A 13,479-nucleotide genomic window follows, 5' to 3' on the forward strand; every position below is an offset into this window, starting at 1 on the left:
TGATGAGAGTAAATGACACCCATAGACATGTTAAGAGTAATAGTAAAAGGTCAAGGAAAAATAAAATTAAGTTATAAACTTGTTTACAAAACAGTACTTAGAATGCAGTGCAGTTCTTATAACATTAAATTTGTATGTAGAGAAACATGTACCCCAAAAATGCCAATGTCTATAATACTTACATACGTGAACAACTCTTAATATGACAACACTTAAATTGTGATGTAATTTATATGCCAGTAAAACTAGTTTTAGAAATTATTCCATGAAATTTTTAAGTTACTTATGGTAATGATATTATAAAAGCTATTATTTTGATGCTTGGATTTAATTTGTGAATTCTTAACAACATTTTTTGTAATAATAGAGGGAAAAGAAAGGTGTTTGTTTTGAAAATAAAATCCTGAAAGTATGAGCTAGAACGCAGACTGTTGTCCTTAGAATGTTTCTGTGAGAGAAGGTGATAATCTAAAGTGGCCGGTTGAGCTTTAGGTGGCAAATAAGGAATTAGGAAAGAAAGCAAGGGGCAATATAGTCAGGTTTTTGCATTTGTTAGGAAGGGGTACAACATACACATTACAACACAACATACAAAAATTTACTTCAACTTAACTTCACTTAATATAATCTAAATAAAGACATCCAACTGTGGAAAAATATTAAGATTCATTTTATTCATCTTAGAACCTCTGTATATCTAAAAGAGGGCAACTAATAAAAACTGTGTAGGTTGAAATATATTTTGTACTTACTTACAAAGCTGCCTTAATGAATTAGCTCTGTTTGGAATAGTCTGTACCAGTGTTTTCTCTGGCAAGTTAACCTTGTCCAGCCTCCCTTACTACCTTCATCCCAACCTGGAATAAGCAAACCAACAGTCACCCACGCACTGTGGGTAGATAGAAGACTTAAAGTAACTACAAACTAAAAATTACCCTCCTGCATTTAGCCACACACATGATTTATGATGACGATCTTTGAATCCCCATATTAGATTCATTTAAAAGAAATCATTTATACTGAAATAGCACAACTAGCCACAAGATATAGCATTAGGGAAACATACCCCATTAGAAGCTTTCTTCTTTGCTTTCCATTCATCAAGTTGTGCCTTTGTCTTTGCATCAACTTTAACAAGTAGCTTCTTCTCTCCAATCTGCAGGTCGTGCAATAACCTGAGTGCACGGAGGGTAGATTCAGGCTCCTTATACTCACAGAATCCAAAGGCTATCAATGGATGTAAAGAATTAGTGAAATATCAATACAATTATGAAAGATTAAAAAAATCATTAGAGATCAAAAACAACAAAGTTTATGCAAATGTTCCCCTTTCCTTCATTCCCTTTGGTAAGCATTTCAATAACCTTAGGGCCCTAAACAACCAAAGCTCTCATAATAGCAGTTTGGATATATATTTATGTCTTTACCTCCTGGAAACACATGGTAAAAATATTTAAAGAAGATGATCTAGTGCTTCAGAAGAAGTGGATGGGAGAGAGAAGACGGAAAACTTGGTATGAGTTCCTCAGAGTCAAAAATGGGTGATGCGAGGGGTCAATGGGATCAGGGACCAGGCATCTAGGACCCAAAATAAAATCATACCCAAGATGAAGAATGTGGGGGGGGGGGGGCTGAAGTAGAGACCCAATTATCTGTAGATAATTGGACATACCCTCACAGAGGGGTCATAGGGAAGAGATGAGCCAGTCAGGGTGCAGTATATAATTGATGAAACACACAACTTTCCTCTAGCTCTTTGGTGCTTCCTTCCCCCCACTATCATGACCTCAATTTTACCTACAAATCAGATTAGACCAGAACATGCACACTGCTACAGATAAGAGCCCACAACACAGGGAATCCACGATAGGTAAATAAATGCCTTGGGGCCAACAAGGAGAGGAGAGATACCAGAATTAGAGGAGGGTGGGGGAAGACAGGAGGAAATGTTCATAAGGATCAGAACCCCCTTCCAGGGGAATAAATAACAGAAAAGTGAGTGAAAGGCAACAGATGATAATGTAAGACATGGAAAAAACGATCTATAACGTATTAAGTGTTCATGAGGGAGGGGAGGCGGAAGGGAGGGGGAAGAAATGGGGAGGTGATATCAGGGACTCAAGTGGTTTGAAAATGATGATTGGCCACATATGTGCAAATGTGCTTGACACATTAGAGGAATGTATGGATTATGATAAGAGATGTAAGAGCCCCCAATAAATTTTAAAAACAACATTTTGAGTACATGAAAGTTCTTATTATTTTTTTAATTACATGAAACTGTAAGTAAGTTTTTAAAATGCATAACTGTGAGGTGAAATTAATTACTACGGTTCTTTTATCCAATTTTCTTTAACTCCCACCCAAAAAATGTTATGTGAAACACTAACAGGATTGGTCAGTTTTGCCATTCCCCTATGAAAGAGCCACCTCTAAGACAGGATGAGAGAATCTGGAATAAATAAGGAACAGCAACAGCAGTGTATGGGAGATTCCTGTCTGAAGTGGTGGTGGTAGAGGCCCAGCGACTACATCATGAGGGAGAGGTTGAAGACCCCAGAGATGAGATCATGAGGCTGTGAGGCTAGCTACCTGGCCCACAGAGGGAGCGAGAAAGGGTTATGTGACTGAGAAGTTGGGGGTAAGAGAGACTTGGCTGCTGGTTGGAGAGGTGCTGTACTGAATTGACTACACCCTTATTGTTTTCTAATCATTTGTTTTCCCAATATCCCCCCCATTAATTGTGAGTATTGTTATAGAAACAACAGTTTTGGTTTCATTTTTTAAGAATTATGGCAAGAGAAGCCGGTGGAATTGGGAGCTAATAATGGGTGCAAAAATGAAGAAAAAGTTATAGATTTGTTGTGGTGATGACTGCACAACTATTTAGACAATTTAAACCATTGAATTGTATGGTATGAGAATCATGCGTTAATAAAACAGCTTTTAAATATTTGAATATTGTCTGTGAGTTTGTGGGGACGTTGCAATGCCTTGTCAAAGCTAACCAAAATGTGTAGTGTGCCATGGGAGGCCCATTTAGTGTCAGAAGAGAGTGAAAGAAAGATGGAGAGTGGAGACATGTCTTGTACTGGACACTGGGTTGGTGGAGTTAAATTCTCCTCCTCCCTACCATAGCCAGAGGTCAGATGTGGCCTCCATGCTGTTTTCACAATGACCATCAAGCACATGAGATCAAAGGGCATCATTAGCCCAGGGATAAAGCCCAGGATGTAGGAAGGGTTAGGAAAGAAAGACAAATGGAAACAGAAAACCTAAGTAAAAAGAAAGCTTTTACACTCTATTACCATAAACATCACAAAATAAAGCATGTACAAAATATTGAAAAAACAATTTGCTCTATAAATTTTTAACCAAAGGGGAAAAAAAAAGTACAATTCAACAAGTGCTTCTACCAATAAATATTAGGACCGTTTGCTTTACACAATAGGTCACCCATTGCCTTTTACCGATACTTTTTCTAAATTTGATCATGTTGTCCCCCACTAAGACAAAACTTTTAAAAAAGTATTATTAAAAGAGAAACAGTCTAGAAAAATTTTCCCTTCTAACCACATTTATGTATTTTAAACTTCCTATTCTTAACTCTAAGCCACCATCTTCCCAACTGACTTTTAACTTTTCAGAACATTAAAATAGAAAGAATGCTAATCTAACAACTCCTGTGGTTGCGGATCAAAATAAACATGTAAAAACTGATTTATATGCACAGGTTAAAATAATTGCAACCAAAAGACGGGGGGAAATTTTTACCTACCTTGAAGTTTTCCAGAAGCACCCTGTACTCTCTTCCAGCTCAAAACAAGACCACATTTCTTAAGGAAAAAAAGAAACATCATAGCCACTTATCAATTAAGATAAAAGCACAAGTCTTTTATTTTGAACAAAAAAGGAAAATCCAACATAAACATGTACAAACCCACTAAAAAAGAAAAATCAACAGACACTAAAATCTATTAAATTACTAAATTTATTAAAATTCTCCCTATCCCGACAAGCCTATCATAAAAAATTATTTAACAAATTGTTTTACATATAAATTCTTAGCCCCCAATAAAATGATTTTTAAATAAGTAAATAAATAAGAATTCTTATTGGTCCTTATTTACATGGAAAATTATCTAACTTCCTATAAATTAGAAATTTTTTAGCTTGTACGTGCTACAAAAAAATAAAATGTTATGAATGGATTGTGCTTAGAGTTGTACGATCCCTCAATAAAATTACTTTAAAAAATAAATAAAATAAAAGGCAAGACCGAAGTACCTCATAATTTTAAAAAGTTGTCAATTAGATACATGATGACCCTAAGTCAGAACTGAGGGCAATGGGTTTGGTTTGGGAAATAATGGATATAAATCCGAATTATCAAGTCCACTGCCATCAAGTAGATTCTGACTAAGAACAAGAGAGGAATTTTGCTTAAGGTTTCTAAGTCAACACATTTTTTTTTGAAAGCTGACAACCTCTTCCCACCCCCAACAAAGCAACTGATAGGTTTGAACTGCCAACCCTGTGGTTGGTAGGCCAGCGTTTAAACCACTGTGCAACCATGGCCCCTTCTGTTGAGTATACTATTTAAAAACAAAAACACAAGCCCAGTGTTATGTAGAACAACTTCTGGGTCTTAGGATATATTTAAAGTATTCAGATTTTGTTTTTTTCAGACTTTTTAGAAACTGTGTTATCTCTAAATATTCTCAAAACACCATGGAGGGCAGAGCAGTAATGTACGAGAAAGACAGATAAAGCCACCAGGTCAAAAAGAGCTCAATAATTAATCTAAGTAATGGGTATGCTGCTGTTTGTTGCCACTGACTCAATTCTGACTCATAGCACACCCCAAGTGTTCAGAAAGGAAGTATTCCTTCCACAGGAATTTTAATGCTGTGACCTTTCAGATGCAGATCTCCAAGGAACCTCTGGGTGGGTTCAAACCACCAACCTTTCGACTAGTAGTCAAGCGCTTCACTGCTTATACTACTCACAGACTTGTAGATAAAGGACATAAGGATATGTATTCATTATATTCTTTCACCTTTTCTATAAGATTAAAGCTTTGTTTTCAAAAGAAAAAGTTTCACTAAAATAATTAATCAAGGCCCACTTTATGCATTTATTTAAGTGGAAAATAAACCAGTAACTTACAGCTAGGAGTTGTCTTATAAGCATGTCTGAGGCTTTCTCGGATATGTTGCCCACAAACACTGTAGTGGTAGGACCACAGTTTTCATCATTTTCTTTCGCCTTTAAGCCTGGATGATCCTTTCTTGCTCCCAAATGCTTTCCAACCATGGACACAGTGGGTACTAAAACCTAAAGCGAGAGATGCATTCAGATTGAATGACAGTTAAACTTCCTATCAGATTAATATGAAATTTTTATCAATTTTAAAATAATACAAGTGGGCTCCAAAAGTTCATGGAAACATTCCAATATCTTTTAATTCTATTCTTTCCATGACCTTTTTGAAAACCCTTCATAATTACAATACATTATCACTAAGCATCTACATATTTACCATCTAAAACTCTTAAAAGCACACAGCATTTTCCATTGATACAATCATGTCCACAACAGATTACACTACCAGATTGCCTTTAAAAACAACTTGATTATGTAAACAGTAAGTTTGACTAAAAATTGCAGCTAATTTTAAAATAACCACTTAAAATTATCCAACATCCAGTATTAAGAGTGCTCTCAATATCACTACAACTGCAAATTTCAATTATTCCTGCTAATGTTCTAGCGCAGATCCAATTTTATTTAGCCTACCACTGCACTACCCCACAAAAAAATAGCATCACCTTGGCAGTAACGTTTGTACTACAGCCTATCATCCAAGAAAAAGTAAATTATCTGTTTTTGCAGCCCACTCCCCCAGTCATTCCAGTGCTCCCTCCCCAAGAATACTATCTCCTACTTTGACACATTGCTCTTGAAAGGTAATCTTTCTAGTAGAATACTTTCAAAGCACACTTCGTGCACTTATAATTCTCCTTTTATCCCTTATGTTCTTGTCTTGTTTTCTCTGTATGTCGTTCAACTATTCAGAGAAAGTTACAGCCTTGTTCAACTCTATCTGACATTGATTTTCGCACACCAGGCACAGTAAAGACTGAAGGCACAGTAAAGACTGAATACACAGTGGTGAGTGCGGGGAGCTGCTCCAAAATATCCTGGGCTAGCCTGAAATACTAGAGGTATTGCCCAGGGGGTCCAGAATCACGTCATCTTTAAAGTTGGCCTCACAGTAGATCCCTATTTAATCATTTATTTGCCCAGTATTGGTTGTCATTCCTCTGTATATAAGTGACCCATCGCAGAAGCAGAGAAAGAAAACCCTCTGACCATCAAGGAAGAAGAGTCAAGCCTTTAAAAGAGCATTTTCTTTACATGAAGTGCTGGAAGGGACAAGGCACAAGATGTAGGAGAGAAATGGAAGCTATGCCACGACCAAAGATCAAGACAAGGAAAGCAAAACAAAGCAGACATTCAGTATGGATACTATGAAACTGAAGCAGAGCAGCATGCAGGGTTCCAGGTCTATGGGGTGCAGAAGCCAGAAGCTATGGACCAGAGAGAAACATGATTGCTGGCTGAAGGTGCACAGACCAATGATTGCACCCTTAATATTTTCACATTCTGACTTATGGAAACCCATCCATTTCCTTAACACACACCTATGATTATAAGTTCTATCAGTAAATTCTGCAATGCCATTGCAACAAAATATTGAACCAAAAAGAAGAGTGCTGTGGATGAATGCCTGGGTATAAGTGTGAATGGTGTGAAGAAGGTAAATAAAGATGGAGGATGGAGGTTGGAAGTGATATCTGACATCTGCCTAATAGTAACAGGCTTTTGGCTGGTTAAGGAGATTCTTTCTCCCCTGTATAGTCAAAGAAGTTCAGATGTAGACTCCATGTCATTTTCACACCTTCATGTAGTCTATTAGCATTATACTTTTCTTAACTAAGATGCTTTAAGTGTTCAATAGCTTTAATAAATTTCAACCAAGTATTAAAATTCCAAATTTAAGATTTAGTAATGAAAAAAAAAAGATTTAGTAATGAAGGAGTTCTGCCACGGAATGCCTTCAGTAAAGCTAGACAAAGCTTGAAGGTGTCATACAAGACAAAGAAAATAAATGTGAAGGGCTATCCCCAAAACAGCCATAATTTTATTTTTTCAAAGCTATGTACTTAAATTTTTTTACAAAACAATTTTATCACCTTTGAAAGTACTCTCCATTACACTTAATATATTGGTCAAATCTGCGACCCCAGTCTTGTAAACATTTTTCTAACTCATCTGTTTGGATGGCTCCCTCATTTTTTTTTTTCTTCACCTCTTCTACGTTGTCAAATCGTCGTCCTTTCATGTCCCTTTTCATTCGTGGAAACAAAGAGAAGTCTCGCGGGGCAAAGCCAGGTGAGTCATGTGCATGGGGTAAGAAAGGCAATGGTGGTTTTTGCAAAAAACTGGCACACTTGAGCTATCTGCAGGAGCAGCTATATTGTGGTGGTGGTGGCAAAACCAGTGCCTGATCTGCTACAAATCAGGTTTTTCTGAACTTCTAAATCAACAGTTCTCAACCTATGGGTCACAAACCTTAGAGGGGTCGGATGACCCTTTCACTGGGGTCACCTGATTCCTAACAGTAGAAAAATTAGTTATGAAATAGCAACAAAAATAATGTTATGGTTGGGGGGGTCACCACCACATGAGGAGCTGTATGAAAGGGCCACTGCTGCAGCACTGGAAAGGTTCAGAACCACTGTTCTAAGTAGAAAGCTTCATTTAACAGTCTGACCTGATAGCATTAACTTCAAATGCACTATAAGTCAACATTTTCATCCCTTCTGGAAGTTAATAGTTGTTCAGAACAAGGTTTGTCATCAATGAACATTTCACCTTTTTAAAAAACATAACACTTTTTTGCCCATAGCGCTATCCTTGTAAGTTGTGTTCAACATCACAACAGTTTCAGTGGCATTTTCCTGAACAGAAAACAAAATTTCACAGCTGCAGGCTGTTATTAAATCAGCCATCACAAAAAACAAGGTTCAAGGGAAACTGTTTTTATGAAAAAATTTCACTGTGACCAGAGGACCTTCCCAGGCGATGCCACTGGGTACACTAACTCAGAGTTGCTAGATGCTTACCTAGTGAGAAACATGCATACTATGAAAGCTTTTTTCCGGTTTGTTTTGGATACCCTCTAAGACAGGGGAAGGTGTTTAAAATGAAAGGGAGAAAGAGTACTCCATATCAATTTCACTCTTCAATATTGAAATTTTTGCTTGAGTCTTATAGATACATGTATGTATATATGTGAGTTTGAGTATTTGTTTACTGAGATAAGAAACAGGGAATAGCCAATGATTTTTTTAAAAGAGGAAAAGTAAAAGAAGGGAAAAGCAAAAAAGGGAATAATTCTATTATATGAATAGGGCAATTGAATATGCAATTTATTCAATTAAGTAGTATTACATAGATGAGTGTTGCCATTTTTTTCCTGTTACTATTTTAAACATTTAAATCATTCAACTAAGTCAACCAAGTTATTTGGCTTGAAAAGCACTAGCACAACCTTATCTCCTAATTCTTTTTTAAACTTATACTTACAGTTGGAGCAGGAGCCATAATGCTCATCGGTACAGGAATCATCGGAGTCCCTTTGGAAAAAGGGAAAGAAAAAAAAAATGAGTTTTAAAAATATTGTAACAGATAACCATATTCTATAACAGCTACAATTTATACAAATCTTTTCTACTTATGGTTAATAGGCATAGAAATATGTAACTAATAAAAATGGGATTATGCCTGTTTTTAAGAAATAATGTTTATCAAGTGAAAACTTACAAATTTATATGGAACAAAAAACTATTCTGAATGTAAGCTATCTCATACAAAGGATAAAATTCTGGACATTTGATCAATTCATATTCATGTGGTTCAGCAGGTCCTCAAAACCAGCACCTTGCATAAATACATATTAATTTATAGGTGTGTACAATGGTATTAATCATTGAAAGTATCAAGTGAGAAATTAACCTTCAAACCTAAGAATAATTTCACTATTTCTGGTTCAACAATACTGTACATTCTCAAGTACAAGTCAACCCGAATATCAGCCGAGGCACCTAAGTGTACTACAAAAACTGCATTACAAATGTGCTAAAAAACTTGGCTTATCCACCTTTATAGACAGTAATTAGAGATTTATATACTATTAATAGAGATTTAAAATACACATATATTTTAAATGCTTGTACATCTATCTGAAGTTATGAAATCATGCTTCAGTTCAAATTCAGCAACAAGTTATAATTATGTAGGACTAATAAGTTCTTAGCACTATGCCTTAATATATTTATAACAGATCCATGCTTTTCAAAGTATGACTTTTAGAAAATCTTGTCAATAAGTCTATAGAAAACTGTACAAAGTAGAAAAAGATTTCCTATTAAACTTGAATTCATTTCTTGATTCTGTCGTTTTGCATTAAACACTTTGGGTCAGGTTCTTTATCCTTAGCTTTTTCCTTCCATTTCCTTAATTCTAGTGAAGTAATTATTTCCTCAAAGTGTCTATGGGGTATTGACATAATTTATGTGAGCACTTTTAGGAAACTGAAATTCACATCTAAAATTTCCTTAACTTATAATATATATATATATATATATACACACTTCCCAATAAATTTCTATTAAATATTGGGAAAAAAGGCATGCTGAGATTTTTTTTCCTACGATGTAAATAAATCTGCTAAAGTGGACAAAGAACAAAGAGTGCCAAGTGTGTGCGGTACGTCACCATTTGTATTCTTGGCAAAAGGGGGAGCACAGCAAACCTGCTGGCTGTGCACAGCCCATCCCGAGAGCTACACATTAGAAACTGTTAAAAAAGGTTGTCTTTGGGAAGGACTATGGAATTGGAGGGTGTGCAGACTTTTCATCAATTTTATTTTTCAATATGCATTTTTTAAGGAAAACTTACAACAATTTTTCAAAGTTACTTTCCTTTTTTTTTTTAAACCATTTTATTAGGAGCTAATACAACTCATCACAATTCACACATACATCAATTGTGTAAAGAACATCTGTTCATTCATTGCCCTCATCATTCCCAAAACATTTGCTCTTCACTTAAGCCTCTGGCATCAGCTCATTTTTCCCCTCCCTCCCCGCTCCCTCCAAAGTTACTTTCTAACTTAATACAAGGGGAGTTTACAAAAGTTCATGGAGATAAAACAACAAAAATTTCCACAATTTTTTTAAAGATCCCACATACATACCATTGCCACCTACGTTATCTTATTCAGTACTCAATTGCATTATTAGAAAAGATGAGAAAATTACACATGAAGACAAGTATTACAATTTTGAACCCTAGTTTAGAATATTATTTCATTATCTGAGGTTGTACACAGAATGTAGATGGCAACTAACCTACCACTCTACAACTAGACTGCCATTTATCACAGGTATGGCATATTGTTACTCATGAACTCAAAATCAGAGTAACATTCCTTTCTGTGCACAAAGGCCCTTAGAGTTCCACCAACCAAATACAGTAACAAATACTGAATATATCTCATTTTACAATGTGCTGACCAATCATAACTAGCCGTAGAGAAATATGCCCCTTGCTTTCTATTTCCTTTCATCCCAAAGATTATGTTATTCAGGCACCCTTCATGTCTAGAATTGAACTCATACCTGTGATAATTCAACTTTTTTAGTCAAATCATGGGACATACCTATAAGGGAAACAGTAACACTAGGGAAGCTATATTATACCCCTTAGTACAACTAACCATGAGATCAAAAGGGCTGCATTTACCCAAAAACAACATTCAGAAGAGTTAGGGACAAAGGAGGAATGGGAATGTGAAACACAGGGAACAAGGGTTGTTACATATGGGAATGTGATGTTACATATGGGAATTTCAGTCACTGAGAGGAAAGAAAATGTGTATGACTGTGAAATGATAAACTGACCTGGAAAACAACAAAAAGGTCTTTTTATGTTTGTTTTTGCTTTTCTCAATTCAAGAAATAGAGATTTAAAATAAAACACCACCAATAAACTTACCTGGAGGTACAGGTGGAGGAAAACCAGGAAACTGTGGGGGTGGGATCCCTGGTGGAAGTGCTGGGAGTCCCATGGGAGGACGATTCAAATGAGGGGGGAAAGACATTCTTACTGCAGCGTTCTAAAAAAGAAACCATGACAAATCATTTTATTTGAAAACTTTACTATTCGTATGCCTGGCTTGTTGACCTTCATTTTTTAGAGTATCTGCAAAAATCTAAAGTTTTCTTACCCAAAGTTGTTGGCAAAGACCCTCTTTTCTCTGTCTGTCCATTGAGAATTTTTAAAACTTAGATCTTTTCTAAAATAAGTTCCCAAAATGTACACGATCTAAGTTCAGGATAGACTCCTACAATCATATGGGATACATATAAAGGAAGAAAAAATTTTTGAAGTTGTTAATATCCAAAAATTAAATGCCAAACATTAATGAATCTTTTCAAATCAAATTCAGACTCCAGGATGGTATCTAACATTTTTTAAGTGTTCTGATGCATTCCTTTTTCTAATACCTACCAACACACTGGAGACTAATTTAAAATGGCATAGTGTTCATTGATGTACCGTGGACAGCTCCTCAGAACAAATGTGTTTCTCCAGAACAAACTAAGGAAAAGGAAACTGAACCCCAGGCCACAAAGTAATGCTCAAACATAAAGAGCTACATAACTGATGGTAATGAAGAACCATTCATGAATCCCATTCAAGAATCAGATTGCTAGCATTTGATTTTTTTTAAAGTCAAGAATATTAATTTTAATTTGCTTAGCATTACTTAAGTGAAATGTAATTTTGTATTTTAAAGTATTTAAATCTTTTCTTTCCTCAAAATGTTATTTTTGTCAACAGATATCAGAATCTAAAACTACTGGGGAAAATAAAAAAACTATTAGAATGTTCTAGGAGGATCATCTATACCAACCAAAAGAAAAGTCAAATAGGTGATCCTAATGCAATTATTGATTTGATCAACAGAAGATAATTGACACTTGAAAATTCCTACCTATATTCCAAAACAGGAGCTCTTGGTGGTTGAGTGGTTATGAGTTAGGCTACAATCTGCATGGTGCCCAGTTCAAAACCACCAGCAGCTCCTCTGGAGAAAGCCTGGGCTTTCTACTGCAGTGAAGTTAGTCTCAGAAACTCACAGGGAATCGCTGTGAGGCAGCATTGACTCAAAGGCAGCGAGTATGCCATAACTAAAGAGTTCTAGAGATGTTTCTCTTCTTTTTTGCGTTTTATAACACTCTTTAGAAGAGATAAGGAAAAAAAATACAAGTTTTCCACTTACATGATTATAAAACTGTATTATCTACAGTTGATATAAGGAGCCCCAGGTGAGCCTGAAAATTGAGTGTTCAGTTGCTAACCAGAAACTCTGCAGTTTGAACCCAATAGCTGCTATGTGGGAAGAAGGATGTGGCAGGCTGCGTCCAAGTCAGAGCCCTGGAAACCCTGTAGGACAGTACTACTCTGTTCTACAGGTTTGTTACTGAGTCTGAGCAGGCTCAATAGCAACGGACAGGTACAGTTTGATGTAGTGACTCCATACTCTCTAGGTATCTTTCTGTTTACACGCAAATATGTTTGGGGACAATATAATCATATTGTATTATTACATGCAGTTCTTCCTCATCATTTACATGACTTTGCTTCATGTCATTTCAAAAAACTCTAGTGCATTCTTTGTAATGCTGTAAACTCTAACACAAGAATACATTATGTAAGCAACATAGATGGTTGCTTCCATTTATTAGTTCTTACAAATAATGTTGAGCTTCTTGGATATAACTGTACACAATCCTATAAACTTGTGCAAGAATTTCCATAATACACATTACCTTCAAATCATCCTCCAAAACATTTGTAGAAATTTATATCCCCTCTACCAGTCTATAGGTATGTCCTTTCAATCATATTCTTACCATGACCAAGTCAAATATGTTTCAAGTCTAACAATGTTATAGGTTAAAAGTATGTTTTAATGTGTATTTCCCTAAATTACTAGTAAATTATCTAGTTATATAGTTACCTATTAATTGTGGCTTAGAAAGTCCTTGAAAATCACTTCTGTCATTCCCCTAACTGTTCTTCTTCAGAGTGTTTCTTTGAGTTAATGTGTTCGGATAAATTCAATATTCTAAAAATCTAAATTTCAATTTCATTAAAAACAGCATAAGTAAAATATTCAAAAAACTTTACAGATAAAGAAGTTCCTAAAATAATTTCACATACATAGCAAATAAAATACTAGAAATAAAAAATTTAAAAATACAACTAAGATTGTGTGTTTTGTTCTAATCATTTAATATTTTGTCCAAAATATGAAAACAAATATTCTATATGAAAAGG

The 13,479-nt window shown here is 35.5% G+C and overlaps 1 protein-coding gene across 7 annotated transcripts in view; it reads right to left on the minus strand.

Moving 5' to 3' along the window:
* Window positions 1–13,479, minus strand: part of RBM25 (RNA binding motif protein 25) — a 45,642-nt gene that overhangs the window by 25,172 nt on the left and 6,991 nt on the right. For 3 of the 7 annotated variants that reach the window (XM_075531446.1, XM_075531450.1, XM_075531447.1), the window contains 5 exons: window positions 11,128–11,248; window positions 8,656–8,705; window positions 5,170–5,337; window positions 3,779–3,836; window positions 1,067–1,227 (listed from right to left, as the gene is read on the minus strand). In XM_075531446.1, coding sequence (XP_075387561.1) covers window positions 1,067–1,227; window positions 3,779–3,836; window positions 5,170–5,337; window positions 8,656–8,705; window positions 11,128–11,233 — 543 coding nt within the window. In that variant the 5' untranslated portion in view covers window positions 11,234–11,248. Of the gene's footprint in view, window positions 1–1,066; window positions 1,228–3,778; window positions 3,837–5,169; window positions 5,338–8,655; window positions 8,706–11,127; window positions 11,249–11,359; window positions 11,477–13,159; window positions 13,276–13,479 lie in introns of all 7 variants that reach the window. The other 4 variants (XM_075531444.1, XM_075531442.1, XM_075531443.1 and 1 more) reach the window with 2 other exon arrangements.

The sequence above is a fragment of the Tenrec ecaudatus genome, chromosome 14 (assembly GCF_050624435.1).
Source record: "Tenrec ecaudatus isolate mTenEca1 chromosome 14, mTenEca1.hap1, whole genome shotgun sequence".
NCBI lineage: Eukaryota > Metazoa > Chordata > Mammalia > Afrosoricida > Tenrecidae > Tenrec > Tenrec ecaudatus.